At 42.5% G+C, this 22,459-nt stretch overlaps 1 protein-coding gene and 1 long non-coding RNA gene across 3 annotated transcripts in view; one reads left to right on the plus strand and one right to left on the minus strand.

Annotated features, from left to right (window-relative positions):
• The window catches only part of LOC139158992 (uncharacterized), a 33,143-nt gene extending 13,549 nt beyond the window's left edge, over positions 1–19,594 (minus strand). Inside the window, exon 1 of one of the 2 annotated variants that reach the window (XR_011557788.1) lies at positions 19,522–19,594. This is a non-coding gene — a long non-coding RNA (uncharacterized lncRNA). Of the gene's footprint in view, positions 1–4,455; positions 4,756–19,521 lie in introns of those variants that run through there. The other variant, XR_011557789.1, reaches the window with a different exon arrangement.
• Positions 9,661–20,084, plus strand: GLRX (glutaredoxin). The gene is made up of 3 exons (XM_070736336.1): positions 9,661–10,009; positions 16,157–16,269; positions 19,837–20,084. Exons 1-2 carry the CDS (start codon positions 9,803–9,805, stop codon positions 16,265–16,267), a joined length of 318 nt encoding a protein of 105 aa, XP_070592437.1. The 5' UTR covers positions 9,661–9,802; the 3' UTR covers positions 16,268–16,269; positions 19,837–20,084.
• The last annotated feature ends 2,375 nt before the right edge of the window (positions 20,085–22,459 follow it).

Here is a 22,459-nt window from a genome sequence, read left to right on the forward strand (position 1 = left end):
GAGGGACCATGAAGGCCATCGAGTTCAACCCCCTGCCCAAACAGGAACACCAGTCAAGTGGCAGTTCAATCTTCTCTTAAAAATGTTCAGAGTGTTGGAGTTCACAACATCCGCTGGTAGGTTGTTCCATTGGTTGATCGCTCTGACCGGCAGGAAGTTCCTCCTTATCTCCATGTTGAATCTCTCCTTGGTCAGCTTCCAGCCGTTGTTCCTCGTCCGGCCCTCTGGTGCCCTGAAGAATAAAGTGATGCCCTCCTCTCTGTTACATCCCCTCATATACTTTTAGACTGCTATCATGTCCGCTCTGGCCCTCCTTTTCTCTAGGCTATCCATCCCCAGTTCCCTCAGTCTCTCTTTGTAAATCTTGGTTTCCAATCCCTTAATCATCTTGGTTGCTCTTTTTAGCACCTTCTCCAGAGTTTCAATGTCTCTTTTGAAGTGTGGTGACCAGAACTGAATACAGTACTCCAGGTGTGGTCGGACCAGGGCGTAGTAGAGTGGTATTAAGACTTCCCTGGTCTTGGAGTGTATTCCCCTGTTGATGCAGCTTAGGATTGTGTTGGCTTTTTTAGCTGCTGCTCCACATTGTTGGCTCATGTTTAGTTGATTGTCCACCAAGACTCCAAAGTCTCTTTCACAGTTGCTACTGCTAAGAGGGGTTTCTCCCAGGTTGTATGTGTGTCCAGGGTTTTTTCTGCCTAGGTGAAGGACTTTGCTCTTGTCGATGTTAAACATCATTTTGTTGGTGTGGCCCCACTGTGTTACTCTGTCTAGGTCTTTCTGTAATTTGAGCCTGTCTTCTAGGGTAATGGCTACCCCCGCCAGCTTGGTGTCATCTGTGAATTTGATCAGTTGCCCTTCTATTCCCTCGTCCAAGTCGTTGATGAAAATGTTGAATGATACACAGGAACTTCTTCCCTTCCTCTTTTACCACTTCAGGTGTTGAGGGAAGACACCAAGTTCTGGTCTTGTTCTGGCAGCCTCAACCATTGTTATTTGGAACTGTGGTAGTGTGGACATTCTTTGTCTCTCCATTTTCTTCTGAGTCTGACTTGTGTTCTTTGATCTTCTCTTTTTGTATACAACAATAGCATTTAGACTTATATACTGCATCATAGTGCTTTTACAGCCCTCTATAAGCAGTTTACAGAGTCAGCATATTGCTCCTAACAATCTGGGTCCTCATTTTACCCACCTAGGAAGGATGGAAGTCTGAGTCAACCTTGAGCTGGTGAGATTTGAACTGCTGAACTGGAGCTAGGAGTCAGCTGAAGTAGCCTGTAGTACTACATTCTCACCACTGTGCCACCTCAGATCTTATATGCCTTGTATAGTGTGGAATCCATTCTCTCCAGGTGAGCCAACCACTTTATTTGCTGGTTTTGTATGTGGTTTAAAATTATTTCTATGACCTCATTTTTGATTTTATCTTTTCTGGTCATTTCAGCAGTTTTCTCCAGACATCTCATTTCTGTGGTTACTCACTTTCACCTATGTTTTATTGTAAGTGTCCATTTTGGCACTAGTATCCTAGGGTGGGGATGAATATGCTTTGTCTGAGGTGTTTCTTTGTACTGACTGGTATTGCCTTATTTTGAAGGAATGAGTTTCTATAAGGAACAAGACAAGATATTGTGATGGGGGAATTTTGTCACCTTTTAAAACTTTCATTTGAGAGATGACAAACTTTCAGTTGCAGAATAAATATTTATGTATGCTTTCGTAATTCAACCTTCCTTTATTGATATTATACAATGATACCTCGTCTTACAAACCCCTTGTCATACAAACTTTTCAAGATATGAACCCGGGGTTTAAGATTTTTTTGCCTCTTCTTCCGAACTATTTTCACCTTACGAACCAAAGCCTGCACTGCTGGGATGCTCCGCCTCCAGACTTCCATTGCCAGCAGAAGGCTCCCTTTGATGGGAAACCCCACCTCCGGACTTCTGTTGCCAGCGAAGCACCCATTTTTGCGCTGCTGGGATTCCCCTGAGGCTCCCCTCGCTGGGAAACCCCACCTCTGGACTTCCGTGTTTTTGCAATGCTGCAGGGGAATCCCAGCAGTGCAAAAACGGGTGCTTCACTGGCAACGGAAGTCTGGAGGTGGGGTTTCCCAGCGAGGGGAGCTCAGCAAAATTGCAGCATCGCAAAAACACGGAAGTCAAGGAAGCAAACTGGCAATGAGGTAAGTCAGAACCCACCCCTCGTAGTAGTCTTGCTGCCATAAACATTAGACGTTATATACTAATAAGACTACGTAAAGTACGTAATGTTATATAAATTCCATTTTTTTTGTCTCAAATCTTTTTCTATGAAAGGAAAATTCTCTGGTCTTCTATTTACCCTTTAATAATTTCTGTATTAAGATATGAATCCTACTCCAACATTTTTTTGCTTTATCTATTTACGTCCTCTCTAAATGTTAAAAAGTCCCTCCTTTACATTTACATTCCCATTTGAAATACCATTATACATTCTTGACAACTTGTTTGGAGTTAAATACCAACAGTGCATCATCTTATAGAAATTTTATTTTAAGTTACAATTTACTGTAAATTTTAAAGCTTTCTTTCACATAGTTTCCCATTGTTCAGCATTACATTATATTCAAAATTCCTTCCACACTGAATCAGTGCTTTGACAAGTTCATTTTCCAAATTTAAACCCAATAACATTTTATAGCAATAATATGTTCATCATTACCGCACATTAAGATTTCTCATTCATTTTTAAGTTAAAGCCGTTATTCTTTTTGTCTATTTTAAACCTTTTTTAAAAACATTGTAGATGTGTAAACCAATGGCAGACATGACTTTTCTTCTGACCCTAGCTCCTTCTTAGACTTGACGATAAGGTCACTCAAGTTGAAAGGTATTACTTTACCATAAGTCCACCAGTGAGGCCTCATCATGTATGCTTCTTTTTCAAAAGGCAAGGCCCTGCTGATTGATATCTACATTAACGTAAGAACCAAATGTCTCAACTCACACTGAAAAAGTAGGGCAAGGAGAAAAATTAATGGCAATTGCATTCTCATTTCTATTTAACCAAATTAAATATGCTAATGCACAATCATATTCATTTCATCATTTCCCTTATCTGTCCTATAACAAAATTCAATTAAGAAATTACATACAGGATTACAATATGTACACATTTAGTGACCATTCAAAGTTACAGCGGGACACACAAAAAAGGCGACATGACAATTTTTCACACCTACAACCGTTGCACCAGAAATGGGTTCCTTCCGGTTTGGACCGGTTCTATAGAATTGGTAGCAGGAATGTTCTTCCGCTTGCCAAACCAACAGTGATGGACCAACTGGACATGCCACCGTACTGGCTCTCTTGGCACCATGGACGCCATCATCTTGCTTTTTTGCTTCTGCGCTTGCAAAGAAACTGGGTTTTTAGCACTGTACATGCCTGTGCACAACCATGCGGAATGTGAGGAAGCGAACCAGCAGCGAGGTAAGCAGGAACCCTCCCCTGTTTTGCACCATGGTCGTATCATCAAAATCCAGAGGCTTGTCAGCAGATGATGATTGTAGTGTCCCAGGGTAAAAACATTTTTTGCAAACTTCTTACAAGCAAAATCAACAGCAAAGGACTGCCATCTTCAGCGCTACTGTTGCACCCTCTGAGGCTGTCATGAGTGTGAGTGCATCTGGCAGTCACACCCATCGGTGAGAGGCTTGGCTTCTGGGCATGCGCAGCAAGTGAAATTTTGTGTAAGGATATGTGCGCAAGCGAGATTTCAGTGGTTTTCACTGATATTTTTGCTTCTGCACATGCGCAGAAGCAAAAAATCAGCGAAAATCATCAAAATCTCATTCGTGCAAGCCTCTTAACCTGAGAGTTTGCTTGCTGCACATGTACAAGAGCCAAATCTTGCATGGGGGGTGTATCTGTGCGTTGGGGACGGGCAGCTGCATGTGCATCCCAAAAATCACTACCGGAGCGTAGCACCTGGCCGTTCCAGTAGAAGGCCATCTCTGAAAGTCAATAGGGAAGATACTAAATCACTTAAACCAGGGGTCCCCAACCACCGGGCCGCGGACCAGTACCGGGCCGCGGGGCATGTTGCACTGGTCCGTGGAGTCAGCAGCTGCCGGCCCTCATGCCGCCACCCCCTCCCTCCAGCGCTTAGCTCCCGCTGGGCAAGAGTGCTTGGGAGGCAGGTTCTGCCGGCCACAGGACGATGGTGGGAAAGAGGGGCGGGGAGGACCAGCACCCCCATGCTTAATCCCGCCCCCAACCACGCCCCTTTCCACCCCCACTGGGCCGTAGAAAAATTGTCTTGCTGAAACTGGTCCCTGGTGGAAAAAACGTTGGGGACCACTGACTTAAACTATGTCATTAATTTAACAACTGCAGGGATTCACTTAGCAACTGTGGCAAGAAAGGTCATAAAGCAGAGCAAAATTCATTTACCAAATGTTTTGCTTACCAACAGAAGTTTTGAGTTCAGCTGTACAATATTACAACTTTTGGAATTCTCTGGAAGTTGCATCAGACTTTTGAAAACTACTTGCTATCCTGGGCTCATTGTCCACATCAGCTATTTCAGTTGCAAGTGAAGCATGATTTTTCATATCTAAATTAAGTGGGAAAACTCCATGAATAAATCATTTCCACTGCAGCAAATATCCATCTTTCACAAGCAAAGCTCTGCAGCTGCCAACAGAAGGAGGTTGGACCAAGAGATTCTCTGTTGTTTTCAGCCTCATTTGATTCTAATCCTGAGACAGAGGAATAACGGAAGTCTCAAAAAGGAAAACGGGGACTTCCAGCACTGAAAACTGAAACCGTGACATTTGCCTTAAATAATTTTTGACCAGCAGCCAAAAATGTAAAATAAGCTTTGCCTACCAAGGGACAATATCCCTTTTCCTCTCACACTTGAATCAGCCTGGGAGGAAATTTTCAGGAGCCGCTAGCTGTTTATTTAGGTAGCCTTTCCTTCTGAATGAATGCAAAAGATTTGATTCTCCAGATTGGGAGCAAATTCTTCGTAACAGTCCAATAGCCTCTCTTCTGATCACGATTTTCGCAAAAGGGACTGGGTAAACAGGTAGCAGCCGCCTGCAAATGTAGTAAATTGTAATTGTGCATTTGGGTGGATCAGCAATAAATTATAACCTCTTTAATTAGTCATAGTCATAGATGAGTATAAATTTTCTAAATTAGGCTACTAGTTTTTGTTCTGTTGGGCTCTCTGGCAGACTCCTCCCGAAAATTCACAGGTACAAATTTCAGACACACACACGTTTGAAAATTCAAGACAATCTGTTGCTGTGAGCTGCCCCGAGTCTGCGGAGAGGGGCGGCATAGAAATCTGATTAAACTTAAACTTAAACTTTATAATAAAAATTCACTTAAACCAAGCCCTCTTTTGGTATAGCAAAGAGCACTCATCTCCAAACAAACTGATAATTTGTACAAGTCCCTTATCAGTTCTGTGATACTTAGCTTGCAGCTGTGAGACAATTCACAGTCCTTCTTTCACAAAGTGAAACATACTTTGCTCTGGTTTAGTTTCAAAGCGGAGAAAAATCAGCACACAAAAGGTCAAAGGCAGCAAAGCAGGCACGAAACACAACGATCAGATAATCCTCCACAATGGCCAAACCCACAGGCTGCTATTTATAGCAGCCTCACTAATTACCACAGCCCCACCCAACCACAGGTGGCCTCATTTTCGTTGATAATAATCTCTCAGTTGTTGTTGCCTATGCATCGCTCTCCGCATGCGTGGCTGTATCATTAACTCTTGTTCTGAATCCAAGGAGGAGCTAGATAATTGATCTCCTTCTGAGCTGTCTGCCACACTCTCCTCTTCCCTGTCACTCATGTCTTCTTGGTCAGAGGAGCCTTCATCATCAGATTCCACTGGGGGCAAAACAGGCCTGCAGCATGTGGATGTCTCCCCCACATCCACAGTCCTTGGGGCAGGAGCTGGGCCAGAGCTAACCACAACAGTTTTGCTCACAAAGTTTCACATCAGCTATAGTCAATTTAAAAACAAATCTATTGCGGGTTGATTCTACTACCAATTCTGATTGTGAAGAAATGGGAATTTTGGACTAACCTTTCCCTGGAGTGGGGTGGGAATGGAGATTTTATAGTATCCTTTCCCTGCCAGCCCATCAAGCCACTTACACCAAGCTATGCCAGGCCCACCAAGCAATGGCCACATACCCGGTAGCAAAAATTTTTGAAACCCACCACTGACCGAGACTTGCTGCAATGTAAATCTTCACACCTATCCTCAAGTACATCATTCTGGTTGGCCCCACTCATTTATCATTAGTGCCCTGCCCACTGCAATCATTACTCCCTGCCTCAAGTATTAAAGTAGATGCTGGTCATCAAAATTTCTCACCTCCACTTTGCAATATTGGTGTCAAACTCAAGGCCTGGGGGCCAGATCTGGCCAGTTGGGTGCTTAGATATGGCCCTTGGGCCCACCCTGGAAATAGCACTGGCTCATTGTGCCTTTGTTAGATAAAATGGAGCTTTGGAGGACCACACACAGTCACCATGTCCCATTTTGGGCCACAACAGCCTCCTGCAGCCCTCTGCCAATGAAACTGGGCTATGCGCAGCCTCCCCAAGATGAAAGGGACAACAAGAGGCCATCACAGCCCAAAACTGAGCCTTGCTGAGTGATGTCAATCAGCTGCTGTGGTCTAGAGATTTATTTTATTTATTTATTTATTTATTTATTTATTTACTGGATTTGTATGCCGCCCCTCTCCAGAGACTTGGGGCGGCTAACAGCAATAATAAAACAGCATATAATAATAATCCAATACTAAAAACAGTTAAAAACCCATTACTGTATTATAAAAACCAAACATACATACAGACATACCATGCATAAAATTGTAAAGGCCTAGGGGGAAAGAATATCTCAATTCCCCCGTGCCTGGCGGCAGAGGTGGGTTTTAAGCAGCCTACAAAAGGCAAGGACGGTGGGGGCAATTCTAATCTCTGGGGGGAGTTGGTTCCAGAGGGCTGGGGCCGCCACAGAGAAGGCTCTTCCCCTGGGTCCCGCCAAGTGACATTGTTTACTTGATGGGACCCGGAGAAGACCCACTCTGTGGGACCTAATTGGTTGCTGGGATTTGTGCAGCAGAAGGTGGTCCCTGAGATAATCTGGTCCGGTGCCATGAAGGGCTTTATAGGTCATAACCAACACTTTGAATTGTGACCGGAAACTGATCGGCAACCAATGCAGACTGCGGAGTGTTGGTGTAACATGGGCATATTTGGGGAAGCCCATGATTTTTCGCGCAGCTGCATTCTGCACGATCTGAAGTTTCTGAACACTCTTCAAAGGTAGCCCCATGTAGAGAGCGTTACAGTAGTCGAGCCTCGAGGTGATGAGGGCATGAATGACTGTGAGCAGTGACTCCCGGTCCAAATAGGGTCGCAACTGGTGCACCAGGCGAACCTGGGCGAACACCCCCCTCCCCACAGCTGAAAGATGTTTCTCTAATATGAGCTGTGGATCGAGGAGGACGCCCAAGTTGCGAACCCTCTCTGAGGGGGTCAATGATTCTCCCCCCAGGGTAATGGACGGACAGATGGAATTGTCCTTGGCAAGATGAAGCTCTTGCCTCACAATCAGGTGGTTGTGAGTTTGATCCTAGGTAGAGGCAGATGTAAGGGTCTCCTGCTTGAGCAGGGAGTTGAACAAGGTGACCTGCAAGGTTCCTTCCAACTCTGTTAATCTGATGTGATGTTGAACTGTCCATGCCTACCCTGGCCATGCCCCCCCCCCCCCGGGGCCCTGAGGTCAAACACAACCCTGATGTTGCCCTCAATGCAATCAGATTCGACACCCCTGGTGTAATCCATTGATTATTACAAATGTGTATTGTACGAGAGCTTTATTAGTTTGTAATAGCAAAAAAAAACCCCCAACAACCCCAAATCAGTGTCAAGGTTCCAGGTAGCATCCAAGCTAAATCAGAGTCCAAGTCAAAGTCCTCCTCAAAGTTCCAATTTATTGCCAGAGCCATCCTGGCACCTACACTGGGAAACCTGAATCTGAATTTCCTACCCAGTTGAAAGTTCACATTCCTTGTCCCCCACCCACAAACTTCTCACGTTGCCCACTCAGATTGTGCCAGCGTGGCAAGTCCTCCCTCCGCTTCCACTCAGGTGGGTGGGCATAGGATGGCCTTGAACCACCTGAAAGAATGCTTTGGGGCTACATCTGTTCCCGCATGAAAATCACCTCTCCCAAGTTCCCATAAACATCAGGTCTTCTATAGATAGTGTGACAAGCAGTTAATTTATCACCAACTTCTGGAAAATTGTATCAGACCTCTTCTGAAAAGTGGACATTCTAGAAAGACGGGTGTTGGTTCTAATCCAATGGTGCTTAATTCTGTTGACATGTTCAATATTTACCCATATTGCAGTTGGTAAAATAAACAGTGTGCAAATGCATTAAGGTAAAGTGGCAGGGATTCCTAGTTTCATGGTATATCTTGAAGGAAGTTAGCACCTACCCCTCTCCTAGAAAAATGAAATATCCTCAGACAGTGAGGGCGAATCTTTTTTTTCCTCGGGTGCCAAAAGAGACTGGGCGAGCACTATCACACATGCATGAGTGCCCAAATCCATGCTTCAACCCCTGAGGAGGGTGAAAACAGCTTCCAACGTCTCCTAGAGTCCATCAGGAAGCCAGAAAAGGCCTGTTTCCCAACTTCTTGTGAGCCCAGTAGGCTCATGTTTCCGTCTCCCCAGGCTCCAAAGGCTTCCCTGGAGCTGGGGGAGGGTAAAAATGCCCTCCCCCATCCTCCCATAGCTTCTCTGGAAGGCAAAAACACCCTCCCAGAGCCTCTGTGTGAGCCAAAAATCAGCTGACCAGCACATACATGCATATTGGAGTTGAGTTAAGGCAATGGCTCACGTGCCAGTAGATATGGTTCGCGTGCCACCTGTGGCACCCGTGCCATAGGTTTGCCATCACTGTCCTAAGAAATATTGAAAAAGAAGACTATGTTTCTCTGGATGAGAAAAGGAAAAACATAAGTGGGTGTACATAAGTGCACTAGAGTGCCTTCCGTCCCCTGTCCTATAGTCTCTCCTATATCTCGTATTTCTTCTCTACTATATCCTCTATAACCTTCATTGTGTATTATTGTGTATTGGACAAAATAAATAAATAAATAAATGTTCTAAAAACAAAGCAGCTTTCTGCAGCTCCCTGCCTCACTTCAGCTCCAGGGTGATGGGGTTAAGACCTTCACCCTTAGGACATGACAGCCTGTCTGACAGCCAATCAGACTGCATTTCTTGCACAGGAGCGGATGGCCCCAAGACAGGGCCCAAGGGAGGGCATAAAACAATGGTTTCTACAATTAGATCACCCTTTTAAACCTTCATCCTGATGAGCAACCTTTGGATGCTGTAACAGTCTCTCTTAACAACAATAAAGCAGGCAAATCCAAATACAACACAGCCAGCCAGCAGTAGTCAATTGTGCAATTTGCTAAGCACCCGTCACCAAATTATTTCACACACTGTGTGGGAAGAGCCTACATACTTATACTAAGCAATAGTTCAAAGACTAAGCAATCATTGTGTGTATCTCTTTAACAATAAGAAACAGAGAAGAAGTAACTCCTCCTACAGGGTGTTGGCTCCCAAAAGGAAGGAGAAGGTTGGAACTGATATAACCTAACTTCTGTGGTGCAATTGAGTTTTTGCTTTCTGTTTTTACTTCTCTCAACCTCAGAATTGGGCTTTTGTTGCTGGGAGCTACTAAGAATTTTAGAATGGCCCAGCAATTTGTAGCTAGTCATATTGCATCTGATAAAGTGGTTGTATTTGGAAAGAGAAGTTGCCCTTACTGTCAGAAGGCAGTAGATCTTCTAAAACAACTTAATCTCAAGCCTGGGAGCATGGAATATATTGATATCACAAACCAAAAGAATATGGATGACATTCAAGACTATCTTATGCAGTTAACGGGTGCCCGAACGGTGAGTTTCCTTTAAAAACAGAATGAAAGAGGAATGTTATAGCTAAGAGCGAGTGTTGCCTTCTGAGCAAATAAGGAAAAGATCTCTGTTTGCATGTGGCTGTTTTCCAATAATATCACACACATAATATGCTCTTTTAACAGTTGAACTGTTGGTACAATATTGCTTTTTCAACAAGCTGAAATGTGGGTGAGGAAATAGCTGAGTAATTATTTGCAACAAAGTCACCAGCTATAGGATTTGTGTCTGGATCACATTATGTAGGTGGATACAATGAGTTTGGGGCTGCATTCCCACATATAAATGGGGTTTATTTGGAGCTAGTTTAGTGTTATGAATCAACCCAGCTTCTGTAGTTTGTAAATTCTGGTTTGGATTTTGCGAGCTGTGATAAATCTCAATAAACTTTGAGATTGTACAGGGAAGCAATACTGAGATTACAGCTGTTAAAATGGGTTGTTCATAATCCTTTAGCCTAACAAAGCTCAGAAAAATGGATAAAGTGAGTCATGTCCTCTTTGAGTCTAAATATACTGTAGCTAGTTCCTTCATCTGACTCCTCAGAATGTAAAGTGCTCAAAGCAGTGCTCCCTTCTGTCTTTGCAAAATCTTTAACTGGCATCTTAGACTGGGAGAGGTAAATTTTGAATCCTGGATCTATCTTTGGAAACAGCACTATTTAGGGACCAGAATGCAATGCCTCTTTGAAGACTTCCTGCTGGCTTCCCGATTAAGGTTGCTTGTGGGAACCTGGCAGAGAATGTCAGAAATCATTCCTGCTTCTTCTTAGTTATCCTGTGATATTATCCTGTGATATTAAGGGGCATATGTAAGTGCACTGGAGTGCCTTTCGTCCCCTGTCCAATTGTCTTCCCTTTCTTTCACCTATCTTATATATTCTCTTCCTTTCATATATCCTCTCCTCTAAGTTCACTTTCACCCTCTTTTATATTATAACATGTCTATTTTTCTTCCTATGTATTTGTGTATTGGACAAATGAATAAATAAATAAAAAATAAATATTTCCTTCCCCTTTCCAGGGGGTGGGGGGGGAGAGAAAATGACTGAAGACTAAAAGGACAATTGTATCCCAACTCCCCATCCTTCCAGGGAAGAAGAGGACTCACCCATTGACTGATAGCATCCCCTAATTCATTGTTTCCCAACCTTGGCAACTTGGAGATATTTGGACTTCAACTCCCAGAATCCCCCAGCCAGTGAATACTGGCTGGGGAATTCTGGGAGTTGAAGTCCAAATATCTCCAAGTTGCCAAGGTTGGGAGACACTGCCCTAATTAGCCCTCCCTTGCCAACAGGTATCCAAGTCACTGCCTTGTTCTTCCCTCCCTGCCCACCACTGTTAAGAGATTTCAAATTTAGGTCTCAATTCCAAAGCAGTCAATCACTCTTGCCCATTGAGCCTTATCACCAAACAATTTCAAAGCAGCCAAAGTGGGGCAGAAAAGACGGCAGGGATATATACCTCTCCCATCTTTTCTTACAGTGTGTATCTATGTAGTCCCAAATATAGTCGGAAGAAGCAACAGTAATGAAGCAGCAACAACTTTGCCACATTTCAGTAGCAGTGGCACTGGGTCTTGAATTTTGGATGCATTTTTAAAATCAGCCCATTTGTGGCATGTTGATTCAAAAATTGTTGCAGTGTGATGCACCTATTTGTCTAGTTGAAGGGTAAAAACACAGAATTTTAGTAGTATGTAAACCAATATATTTTTAAAACTTTTGCAAGAAATACCGTACTTTTGCAAGACAACTTTCTCAGTGATTACTCTGGAATTGTCTAGTGGATACTACACTGATAAATATTGAGGTACATTCGCATATCACTGAGTAAGTGCAAGTATCATTTGGTGAGGCAAAATTGTGTTGCTTTTTCCTAGTCATGGGGGTGCATTATTTAGAACGGTTGAAAAATCATCTACAAAATAGGGTTTTGGTTTTTTGTGGAAAATAGAGTGTGATCACTCCATAATCGTGGAAGTTCTAATAATAATAATAATAATTTATTAGATTTGTATGCCGCCCCTCTCCGAAGACTCGGGGCGGCTCACAACAAGCGATAAAACAATATTGTACAGGCACAAATCTAATATTAAGAAAAAACTAAAAACCCTATCAATTTAAAACTTAATTATGACTAGTGTGTGCAGAGAAACAGAGAATTTGAAATATTCTCACACGATATACATACTTATTAAAAAAAATCACATATGCATTCTGAACTGGCTGCATTGCATATAATAAGTTTTGTATTATATTAGGATGATAAATAAAGAGAAAACAGAAAGCCAGATTCCTACTTCCTGTTTACAACAATGTGACTAAAATGTTTCTTTATATGCAAAGCAAGAGCCAAATAGATTTCTCTGCCTTCAGAACATAATACAGTGATCCCCCGCTCGTTGCGAGGGTTCCGTTCCAGGACCCCCCGCAACGAGCGGGTTTTCACGAAGTAGCGCTGCGGAAGTAAAAACACCATCTGCGCGTGTGCAGATGGTGTTTTTACTCCCGCAGCGCTAGCGAGGAGCCGAAGATTGGGGGCGGCGTGGCTGTTTTAAAATGTCGCCACCGGCATGGGGGGCTTCCTAGCAGCCCCCCAAACCTGGGTTGGGGGTCCGGGGGGTGCTGGCAAGCCCCCCATGCTGGCAGCGACATTTTAAAACAGCCGCGCCGCCCCCAATCTTCGGCTCCTCGCTAGCGGGCAGGCAGGCGGCAGACAAGCCGTTCGCTGTCGCTGGCTGTCGCCGCTTTCGAGCTGAGTCCCGGAGCGAATTCGCTCCAGGACTCAGCTCAAAAGCGCCGACAGTCAGCGCCAGCGAATGGCTTCTCCGCGCTGGCTGTCGCCGCTTTCGAGCTGAGTCCCGGAACGAATTCGCTCCAGGACTCAGCTCAAAAGCGCCGACAGCCAGCGCCAGCGAACGGCTTCTCCGCGCTGGCTGTCGCCGCTTTCGAGCTGAGTCCCGGAGCGAATTCGCTCCGGGACTCAGCTCAAAAGCGCCGACAGCCAGCGCCAGCGAACGGCTTCTCCGCGCTGGCTGTCGGCGCTTTGGAGCTGAGTCCCGGAGCGAATTCGCTCCGGGACTCAGCTCAAAAGCGCCGACAGCCAGCGCCAGCGAACGGCTTCTCCGCGCTGGCTGTCGCCGCTTTCGAGCTGAGTCCCGGAGCGAATTCGCTTCAGGACTCAGCTCGAAAGCGGCGAGAATGAAAAGCGTGGGCGGGCGAAGGGCGGGCGGCAGCGAGGAGTTTGCGTGGGCGGTGGGGAAACTCCTTGCTGATGCCCGCTGCTCGCCCTCCCGCCAGCAAGAGGGGGAAGACCCAGGGAAGCCGCCCAGCAGCTGATCTGCCGGGCGCCATCTACGCATGCCTGCCCATAGAAAAAAAGGGCACACATGCGCAGATGGTGTTTTGACTTCCGGGTTGAAAAATCGCAAATTACCCTGTTCGCAATGGTCGGGGACGCAATAACCGGGGTATTACTGTACATGACAAATAGACCTGGGGCATTTTGGCTCCTCTTGAGAATAGCCGCAAGCAACTAATGTGAAACCAACTTGATATATTTTTTACTTTCTTGCTTAATGGTTGAAGTATTCCTTCCCTTTGCTTGTCCCAAGAAAAGGAGGCACTGTAGAGTGAAAGAAGCTAGTTTCACTTAAGAAATTACTACTGTATATGTAAAAGGCATAAATGAGTGTGAGTGAAAATGAATCCACTGAGCAACTACTGTGCACGTCTTGTAAAAATTGAAGTATCTTTGGTAAACTAGGGCAATTCTGAACTTTGCTCTGTTTTACCTTTATTGTAGAGAAACAAGTTTATAAAATCAACAATCTTTCTTACAAAATAGAATGCCATGAATGTAAAAACAACATTTCTCAGCTGTGGTTAGGGGGCTTTTGCACAGGTTAGTCTTGCCTTCCAGTTGCGGCACTATTTTGACCAGGAGGCGTTCCACACAATCACTCATGTCCTCATCACGTCTTGCCTTGACTATTGCAATGCGCTCTCATAGTGCTATCCTTGAAGAGTGTTCGGAGACTTCAGCTGGTACAAAATACAATGGTGTGTGCAATAATGGGTGTATCAAGGTATGCCCGCATTACTCCAACTTTATGAGAGCTGCATTGGTGACCAGTCTGTCTCCGAATGCAATTTAAGGTATTGGTTATCACCTTTAAAGCCCTAAATGGCTCAGGGCCAGACTATTAACTGGACTGCATCCTGCCTGATACCTTACTGTGGCCAGTAAGGGCCCACAGAGTCGGCTTTCTCCAGGTCCCGTCCGCCAAACAATGTTGGCTCGTGGGACCTTGGGGAAGAGTCTTCTCTGTGGTAGCTCTGAACCCTTGGAGTCAATTGCCCCCAGAGATCTGTACTATCTCCATCCTATCGGTCTTCTGGAAAGTTGTTAAGACCTGGCTTTTCCAGCAGGTCTGGAATTAGGATTGGCTGTAAGCATGCATGGTTTTTAAGGATACAGTATTATATATTTATTGCACTATGGATTTTATTGCTGTATTTTTATTGTTGTGGTTTGTTAGCCGCTCTGAGTCCTTTTTGGATTGAGCAGCATACAGATAGATAGATAGATAGATAGATAGATAGATAGATAGATAGATAGATAGATAGATAGATAGATAGACAGACAGACAGACAGACAGACAGACAGACAGACAGACAGACACACAGACAGGCAGACACACAGACACACAAAATACGAGAGTTAGAGAGATGAGAAGAAAATTTTTACATAAATGGTATTATACACCAGTACAAATTGCACACTTCCAGGGGAAAGAGAAGGGTAAATGTTGGCATGGGTGCCAGGAAAAAGGAATTTTTATGCATATGATCTGGGAGTGTGCAGAAATTCAGAAATTCTGGAATGTAGTGCAGAATGAAATCAATAAAATGTTAAACATTAATTGGATTATCACAAAAGAAATAGCAATTTTAATTAAATATAGGGAACTAGGAGAATTTAGGGAAATTAAAACCGCAGCATTGGAAAGTGCTCAAGCGGTGATGGTATTAGGTTGGAAAGATTCTACAAAATGGACATTACAAAATTGGTACTGGTACATGGTGGACCACATACATTTTGAAATCATGGAAATAAGATTAAATAATTGCGATGAGAACAAATTGGAGAAGTTGATGGTGCGATGGAATAAGGTAAAAGATTATATGTTAAGTAGAATCTGTGATGTAAATATGAAAAATAAATTGCAATCACTCTTTTAGTAATACTTGATGCAAGATAGAGCCAAGGAATAACAGATAAATAATTAAATTTTCTTGAATCCTCTTGTATGGGTGGTGGGGGTGATGGGGTGTGTGTTATTGTTAGGTGATGGGCACATGCACTGTGCACTGTTATATGTTTGTTCTATGTAAACTTTTAAAAATCAATAAAACTTTATTTAAAAAAAAAAAGACACACAGCCACACAGACTAATAAATAAATAAAATAAAATAAATAAAAACCCAAGATGCTAGTTAAATGGAGCAGAGTCCCCAAATCAATGCCTTTCAAAAGCATGGATCACTTCCTTTCCGTTCTGTTGCTTGGCTTTTGTAAGCTGATTTCAAAAAATCTGGCCTTTTTTAAAAGAATTACTAAATTGAAAAATAAACTAATGTAGACATAGCTATATGTAATTCTAAGAGTTCCGAGCAAGCAATTTCAGCTGCCTTGGGTTCTCCATAATCCATTTCCTTCCATTATTACACTGAATGCTTTCTGGCAGATATCAAAGACAGGAAACCAGCTACTAAACTGTTTGGCCCCAGAGTGCCAGACAATTTAGTTATTATTATAGTTGTTGTTTTTTGTTGGTTTGTTATCTTTATGTTCTTGCTGTTTGTTTATTTTTTGAAATTTTACAAGCCGCCCAGAATTTATTGGAGTGGACAGCTCTAACACATTTAAATAATAATAATATCTCCAGGCTCATTTTATTGACATGACTTTTACTCATAGGTAATGTTGTAGCTTTTAGCCTGCTCTTTTTCTGTACCTTATTTGTTACTCTAACAGCAATATTCAAAGTTTCTGTTTCATGACAAGACAGCAGTCTAAAGAGATTTTGTCTGCTGAGTAATACGTTATGCTTACATTCTAGGTTCCTCGGATTTTTATTGGGGAAACATGCATTGGTGGTTTTACAGATCTAGATGCTCTAAACAATAGTGGAGAACTTGCTGTTGCGCTAAAGAAGATTGGGGTTCTGTGAAGGTAAGCATCTAGGTGTGGTTCCTGTTAATACAATAGCATAAGAGGAAATCAAGATTCCCTTTGAGAAACCTATCATCAGAGAGAGGCTTTTTACCTGTAAGAACTTGCAAAGTCCCCAAATACAATAAGCAGCACTTTAGTGGCTGCTTTTGCAAATAGCTTAGTGCACCGAACTACAGTGATACCTCGTCTTACAAACCCCTCGTCATACAAACTTTTCAAGATACGAACCTGGGGTTTAAGATTTTTTTGGTCTTTTCTTCCAAATTATTTTCACTTTACGAACCCGCCATGGCTGCTGGGATTCCCCACTTCCAGACCTTCTGTTGCCAGCGAAGCACCCATTTTTGTGCTGCTGGGATTCCCCTGAGGCCCCCCTCCATGGGAAACCCCACCTCCGGACTTTCGCGTTTTTGCAATGCTGCAGGGGAATCCCAACAGGGGAATCAAAAATGCTGCGATTTCACTGAGGCTTCCCTCGCTGGGAAACCCCACCTCCAGACTTCTGTTGCCAGCAAAGCACCCGTTTTTGCGATACTGGGATTCCCCTGCAGCATTGCAAAAATGCGGAAGTTCAGAGGTGGGGTTTCCCATGGAGGGGAGCCTCAGGGGAATCCCAGCAGCGCAAAAACAGGCGCTTCGGCTGGCAAAAGGGGTGAATTTTGGGCTTGCATGCATTAATCGCTTTTCCATTGATTCCTATGGGAAACATTGTTTCGTCTTATGAATTTTTCACCTTACGAACCTCATCCTGGAACCAATTAAGTTCGTAAGACAAGGTATCCCTGTATACCCAAGCAGTTGTATGAAGGTTCAGTTGATCTGATGAGCACATACCTTACTATAAAACAGGTGCCAAACTCATGTCATCACAGCGGTATCATATTATGTATCATGACTTTTTTCCCCTTCGCCAAACTGGGCATGGCTGTGGCCAGCTCATGACACATCCGGTCTGCAGGCCACTTGTTTGACACCGCTACTATAAAACATGATTGGTCCTTGACATATATATATATATATATAAGGCCGAAATGGATCTATACTAGTCTCCCTTAATTTTAAAAAAAATTCCAGCTAAAAAACATTTAACATATATATATATATATATATATATATATATATATATATATATATACTGTATATATATATATACTGTATATATATATATACTGTATATATATATATATATATATATATATATATATATATATATATATATATATATATCAGATTTGTATATATTGCTTTTGCCTTTTCTTGGAATTCTTCAATTGGCTTCAATGCAATACCCTCCACATGTTAGCCCGATTGTTCCATTACTCCCAGCGAATAAGATTTATGGGAACATAAAGATGTCAGTAGGTTAACTCTACTAACTTTGAGTATTCTACAGAAGCAGGTAGAGTGGGCCTTCTCCGGGTCCCGTCGACCAAACTATGTCGGCTGGCAGGACCCAGGGGAAGAGCCTTGTCTGTGGCGGTCCCGGCCCTCTGGAATCAACTCTCTCCAGAGATTCGAATAGCCCCCACCCCCTCACCTTCCGTAAAATGCTCAAGACCCACTTTTGTCACCAGGCGTGGGGATAATTATCATCTTTCCCCCTTTTTATTATATTTTTGGCCTTACTGCATGATAGATTAGGTTGAATGTGTGTGACTGCATAGCTAGGGTTTTCATTATGTTATTAATGTCTTTTAAATGGATTTAATTTTTTATTGTTAGATTTGTAATGTATTGTATTATTGCTATGCTGTGAGCCGCCCCGAGTCTTCAGAGAGAGGCGGCATACAAATCTAATAAACTATAAACTATATAACCTATCCTTTATAACAAGGCTATGGAACTTTTTCAATAAAGAGGCCAGTGTTCCTTCTCACATCTTGTAAAAGCCATATATCTCTGGATATTCTCAGTCGTCCAGATCATGGTTGTCCTAAAGGTGCTTTTTCCAGAGGCAACTGGACTTTCTGGTTTTTCTTTGAGGATCTTTTGCTTCTCATCCAAGAAGGAAACGCAAAACATCTTCAAAGAAAAACCAGAAAGTTCAGTTGCCTCTTTTAAAAACACCTTTGTAGAAGCCATGTTCTATATCATGACATCGCTGAACTGACAAAGGTTGGCCTTTTCAGTTTCTTCTCTCTCTCTCATTCTCTCTCTTCATTTGGAAAAGGTTTGAATGTTAAACTGGCAACATGGGAGCTCTATGTCTTGCAGAGATTGAGGCATCTATTTTGTCTCCCAAATCACTGCAGCAATTAGAAGCATTTACCTAATTCATAGTGAGGTTCACTAATTTAAAGCTGTGCAGTAAATGTCCCCAAGCTTTTAAAATATTAAATATGCTTGAACTATTTGCGACTTTCTAGCATTAGCAAAGAGACTAATGAGACCACCTTTGAGTTGTTACCTCCCCCCAGATTAATATATTCAAGTGAGAGTTACAAGAAGCAGACAAAATCATGCACACCCAGAAGGAAAGTTAAAGCAGGAAGAACAATCACACTGCCAGACTGTTCCTTGAAACTAAACAAGAACTTCTGGATTAGGATTAAGATATTGTTTGCATTTCAGTGCAGACTGTGAGAAGTGTCTCATTTTGCATTTTCTAATAAATAGTAAAATTGGGTAATCTCCATTTTCCACATTTCATAAATACTTCAGTTAAAAATATTTGTTAATACTCTTCTCATATTATGTAGTTAAAAATCTGTAATGTGAAGAAAAGTTGATGGCAAAATAAGGACATAAGGCTACATTGGAAACAAATGATTAGATAGATAGGTAGGTAGGTAGGTAGGTAGGTAGATAGATAGATAGATAGAAAGATAGATAGATAGAAAGATAGATAGATAGATAGAAAGATAGATAGATAGAAAGAAAGAAAGAAAGATAGATAGATAGATAGATAGATAGATAGATAGAAAGATAGATAGATAGATAGATAGATAGATAGATAGATAGATAGATAGATAGATGGAAAGATAGATAGATAGATAGATAGATAGATAGATAGATAGAAAGATAGAAAGATAGAAAGATAGAAAGATAGATAGATAGATAGATAGAAAGATAGATAGATAGATAGAAAGATAGATAGAAAGATAGATAGATAGATAGAAAGATAGATAGAAAGATAGATAGATAGATAGATAGATAGATAGATACCATGTGCATACAAAATTATCACATTCAGTTCACAAAATATAACATTACATTAGAAATTAAAGAAAATTTTGATCTAAAAGTTACCCGATATATCTCAGTTTAACATACTGTAAGTATACTGAAATATTCAGCACTTGCCTTTTCTCCCTTTCCCTCTCCATTTTTCCCTTTTTATGTTGTAACTTTTCCAACTGCAAACTAGAAAGCAATTATTATCTTGTCTTCATTAACTTTTAAACTGCTTTGGCAATCTTTAACTCAAGAGCAGACTAAAAAAATAGTTTGATAACAGCCGAGTGTTATCAATGTTTCTTAAAGCAAAGGCGTCTTTTAACATTCAGCTTTTTAAAAAAACTTTGTGTGGAAACACCTTAACTTTTTTTTTTGTTTAACTTTCAGAGCAGCAATTACTACAGGATGGAATTACCCTGAAGCTGCACCTACTGGATTTGGGGTTAATTGGCTGTCCCACTTTTGTCTTCGCCCATTGTGTATTTCTGAAGGGAGGCAATACAAAACAATAGTTTTGTTTACTCTCTGGCTTCTAAGACACAGATTTACCCTCCTTTGATACTCTGTTAGTATGACTGTTTCTCTGCTAATAAAGTACACATGAGCAGAACAAATAAAAAAAAGAATATTTGTTTCTTTTCTTGTAATTTGAGCAATTTGTTCACCTCTACACTCTCTAGGACAGTGTTTCCCAATCTTGGCAACTTGAAGATATTTGGACTTCAACTCCCAGAATTCCCCAGCCAGCGAATGCTGGGAGTTGAAGTCCAGATATCTTCAAGTTGCAAAGGTTGGGAAACACTGCTCTCGGAGAGTCCATTTTTGTTTATCATTTCAATTTATGTAGCTGTCCACATACAACTTTCAGTGCTTTTTCACTCTTTTTAAATTCTATCATTTACAGCTTTGAATCCCTGCAATTCCCCCCCCCTTTTAATCCCATATTTAAAAGGCTTCTTGATCTTATTCCAAGGTTTGAGAGGTCTTCTTGTAAATCAGGTTCCATATAATTAATCAATGTTATGGTCCTGATTATCTCTCTTTGATTCAGCCAATACAGGGTGGCACATTAAGGGACAATGATTTTGTCTTTTGATCCCTAGAACTATTTTTTGATCACTTATTTATTTATTTTATTTATTTATTTAATTGGATTTGTATGCCACTCCTCTCCGAGGACTCGGGGCGGCTCACAGCATACACAGAAACAGAATAATAATATAAATCAAATTAATACTACATTAAAAACAACCATTAAATTCAATTAAAAGGAAGTAAAACCTATCAAACCAATCATTCAACACTCATACTTAAAACATTCATTGATCAGGGGGGAAGATCTAAAAGTCCCAAGCCTGGCAGCAAAGATGAGTTTTTAAGCTCTTTCGGAAGGCGAAGAGGGTGGAGGCAGTGCGAATCTCTGGGGGGAACTGATTCCAGAGGCTCGGGGCTCCCACAGAGAAGGCTCTTCCCCTAGGTCCTGCCAGCCGACATTGTTTGGTCGATGGGACCCTAAGAAGGCCAACTCTGTGGGACCTCACTGGTCACTGGGATTCATGCAGCAGAATGCGGTCTCGGAGATAATCTGGTCCTATGCCATGAAGGGTTTTATAGGTCATAACCAACACTTTGAATTGTGCCCGGAAACGGAGTGATGGCGAGATAGTCGGGCTTATGATAGTTGGGCACATTCTAAGAAGTCAACAATGAGCAAAAAACACACAATGACTATAGAAATAAGTATGTCCTAGATTGATGGCCCTCTAGTAATGTTACCTACTGAAGCAATGTTCCCTCTAATTTTTTTTCGGTGTGGGCAGAAAAGTATAGTGTCTGAGCGGCAGTCTTCTTGGGACTGGGCAGCATATAAATAAATGAATGAATGAATGAATGAATAAATAAATAAGGGAAAAATCCCTTCTTTTTTATTAGAAGAAATTAATAATTTAAAAAACCCAAAATCCATTACTATTAAAACTAAAACAACCAGCAAAACCAAAAACATAACAGGTGAGGGCTGGGGGGTTTTTTCTCTGTTATTAGTTAAGTGCTTTTACCATATGCTTTAAATCAAGAGTCACTTCTCTCTCTGTTTCTCTCTCTTTCCTGTCATTCTCTGCCTCAATCATTTTCTCATTTCTTTTTTTCTCCCTTTTTTCTATCATTTCTCTCTCTCTCTCTCTTCCTTTCACTCTTCTCTCTCTTGCTTTCTGTTTCTCTCTTGTTTTCTTCCTCTCTCTCTCTTCCTTCCTTTCTCATCCCCTTCTTTCTTTTTCTCTTTCTCCCCCTCTTGCTCTTTTTCTCACTTTCTCTCTCTTGTTTTCTTTATCTCTCTTGCTTTCTCTCACTTTCTCTCATTTTTTCTCTCTCTTTCTCTTCTCTCTCTTGCCATCTTTCTCTCCCCCCTCTCTTTCTCACTTTCTCTATATCTTGCTCTGTCTGTTGCTCTCACTCTCTCTCATTCTCTCTTCGTTCTTCTCACAGCGGAGGCCGGCGAAGGTGATTTTCAATGTTGGGCATGAGTGCAGGTGCGCGCGCTCCCCATCTCCCTACCAGCCTGCTCGGAACATTCAAAAAAAGAAAAACCTTCGCCTGTGAGAACGCCTGCCCCGCCTCTCCTGCAGCCCCCTCGCTGAGAGCCCGAGACGAAAGCGCTCTCAGCAAAGGGACTGCAAGAGTGGCAGGGCAGGCGTTCCCGCTGTGGGAGGAGCCGCGCCCCAAGGCGGGAAGCGGAGGAGAGAGGTGGATTGGTCGGGCTGGCGGGGGGCAGTTGCGAGAAGCCAGGGGCGCGAGGGGGCTGGGGGCGAGGGGGGGCGGGGGCGGCCACGGCTCTGTGCACGCCCTTGGAAAACGGTGCAGGGGGGCATTTTGGGAATCATCAGCAGACAGTGCTGGCTCTTCAGATTAGACACAGAGATGAGCACCGCCCCCTAGAGTCGGGAACTAGCATATACGTATATGCAAGGAAAATCTTTACCTTTTATACTTAACAGGGTAGCCTGGAGAGCAC

Source organism: Erythrolamprus reginae, chromosome 2 (assembly GCF_031021105.1).
Source record: "Erythrolamprus reginae isolate rEryReg1 chromosome 2, rEryReg1.hap1, whole genome shotgun sequence".
Lineage (NCBI taxonomy): Eukaryota > Metazoa > Chordata > Lepidosauria > Squamata > Dipsadidae > Erythrolamprus > Erythrolamprus reginae.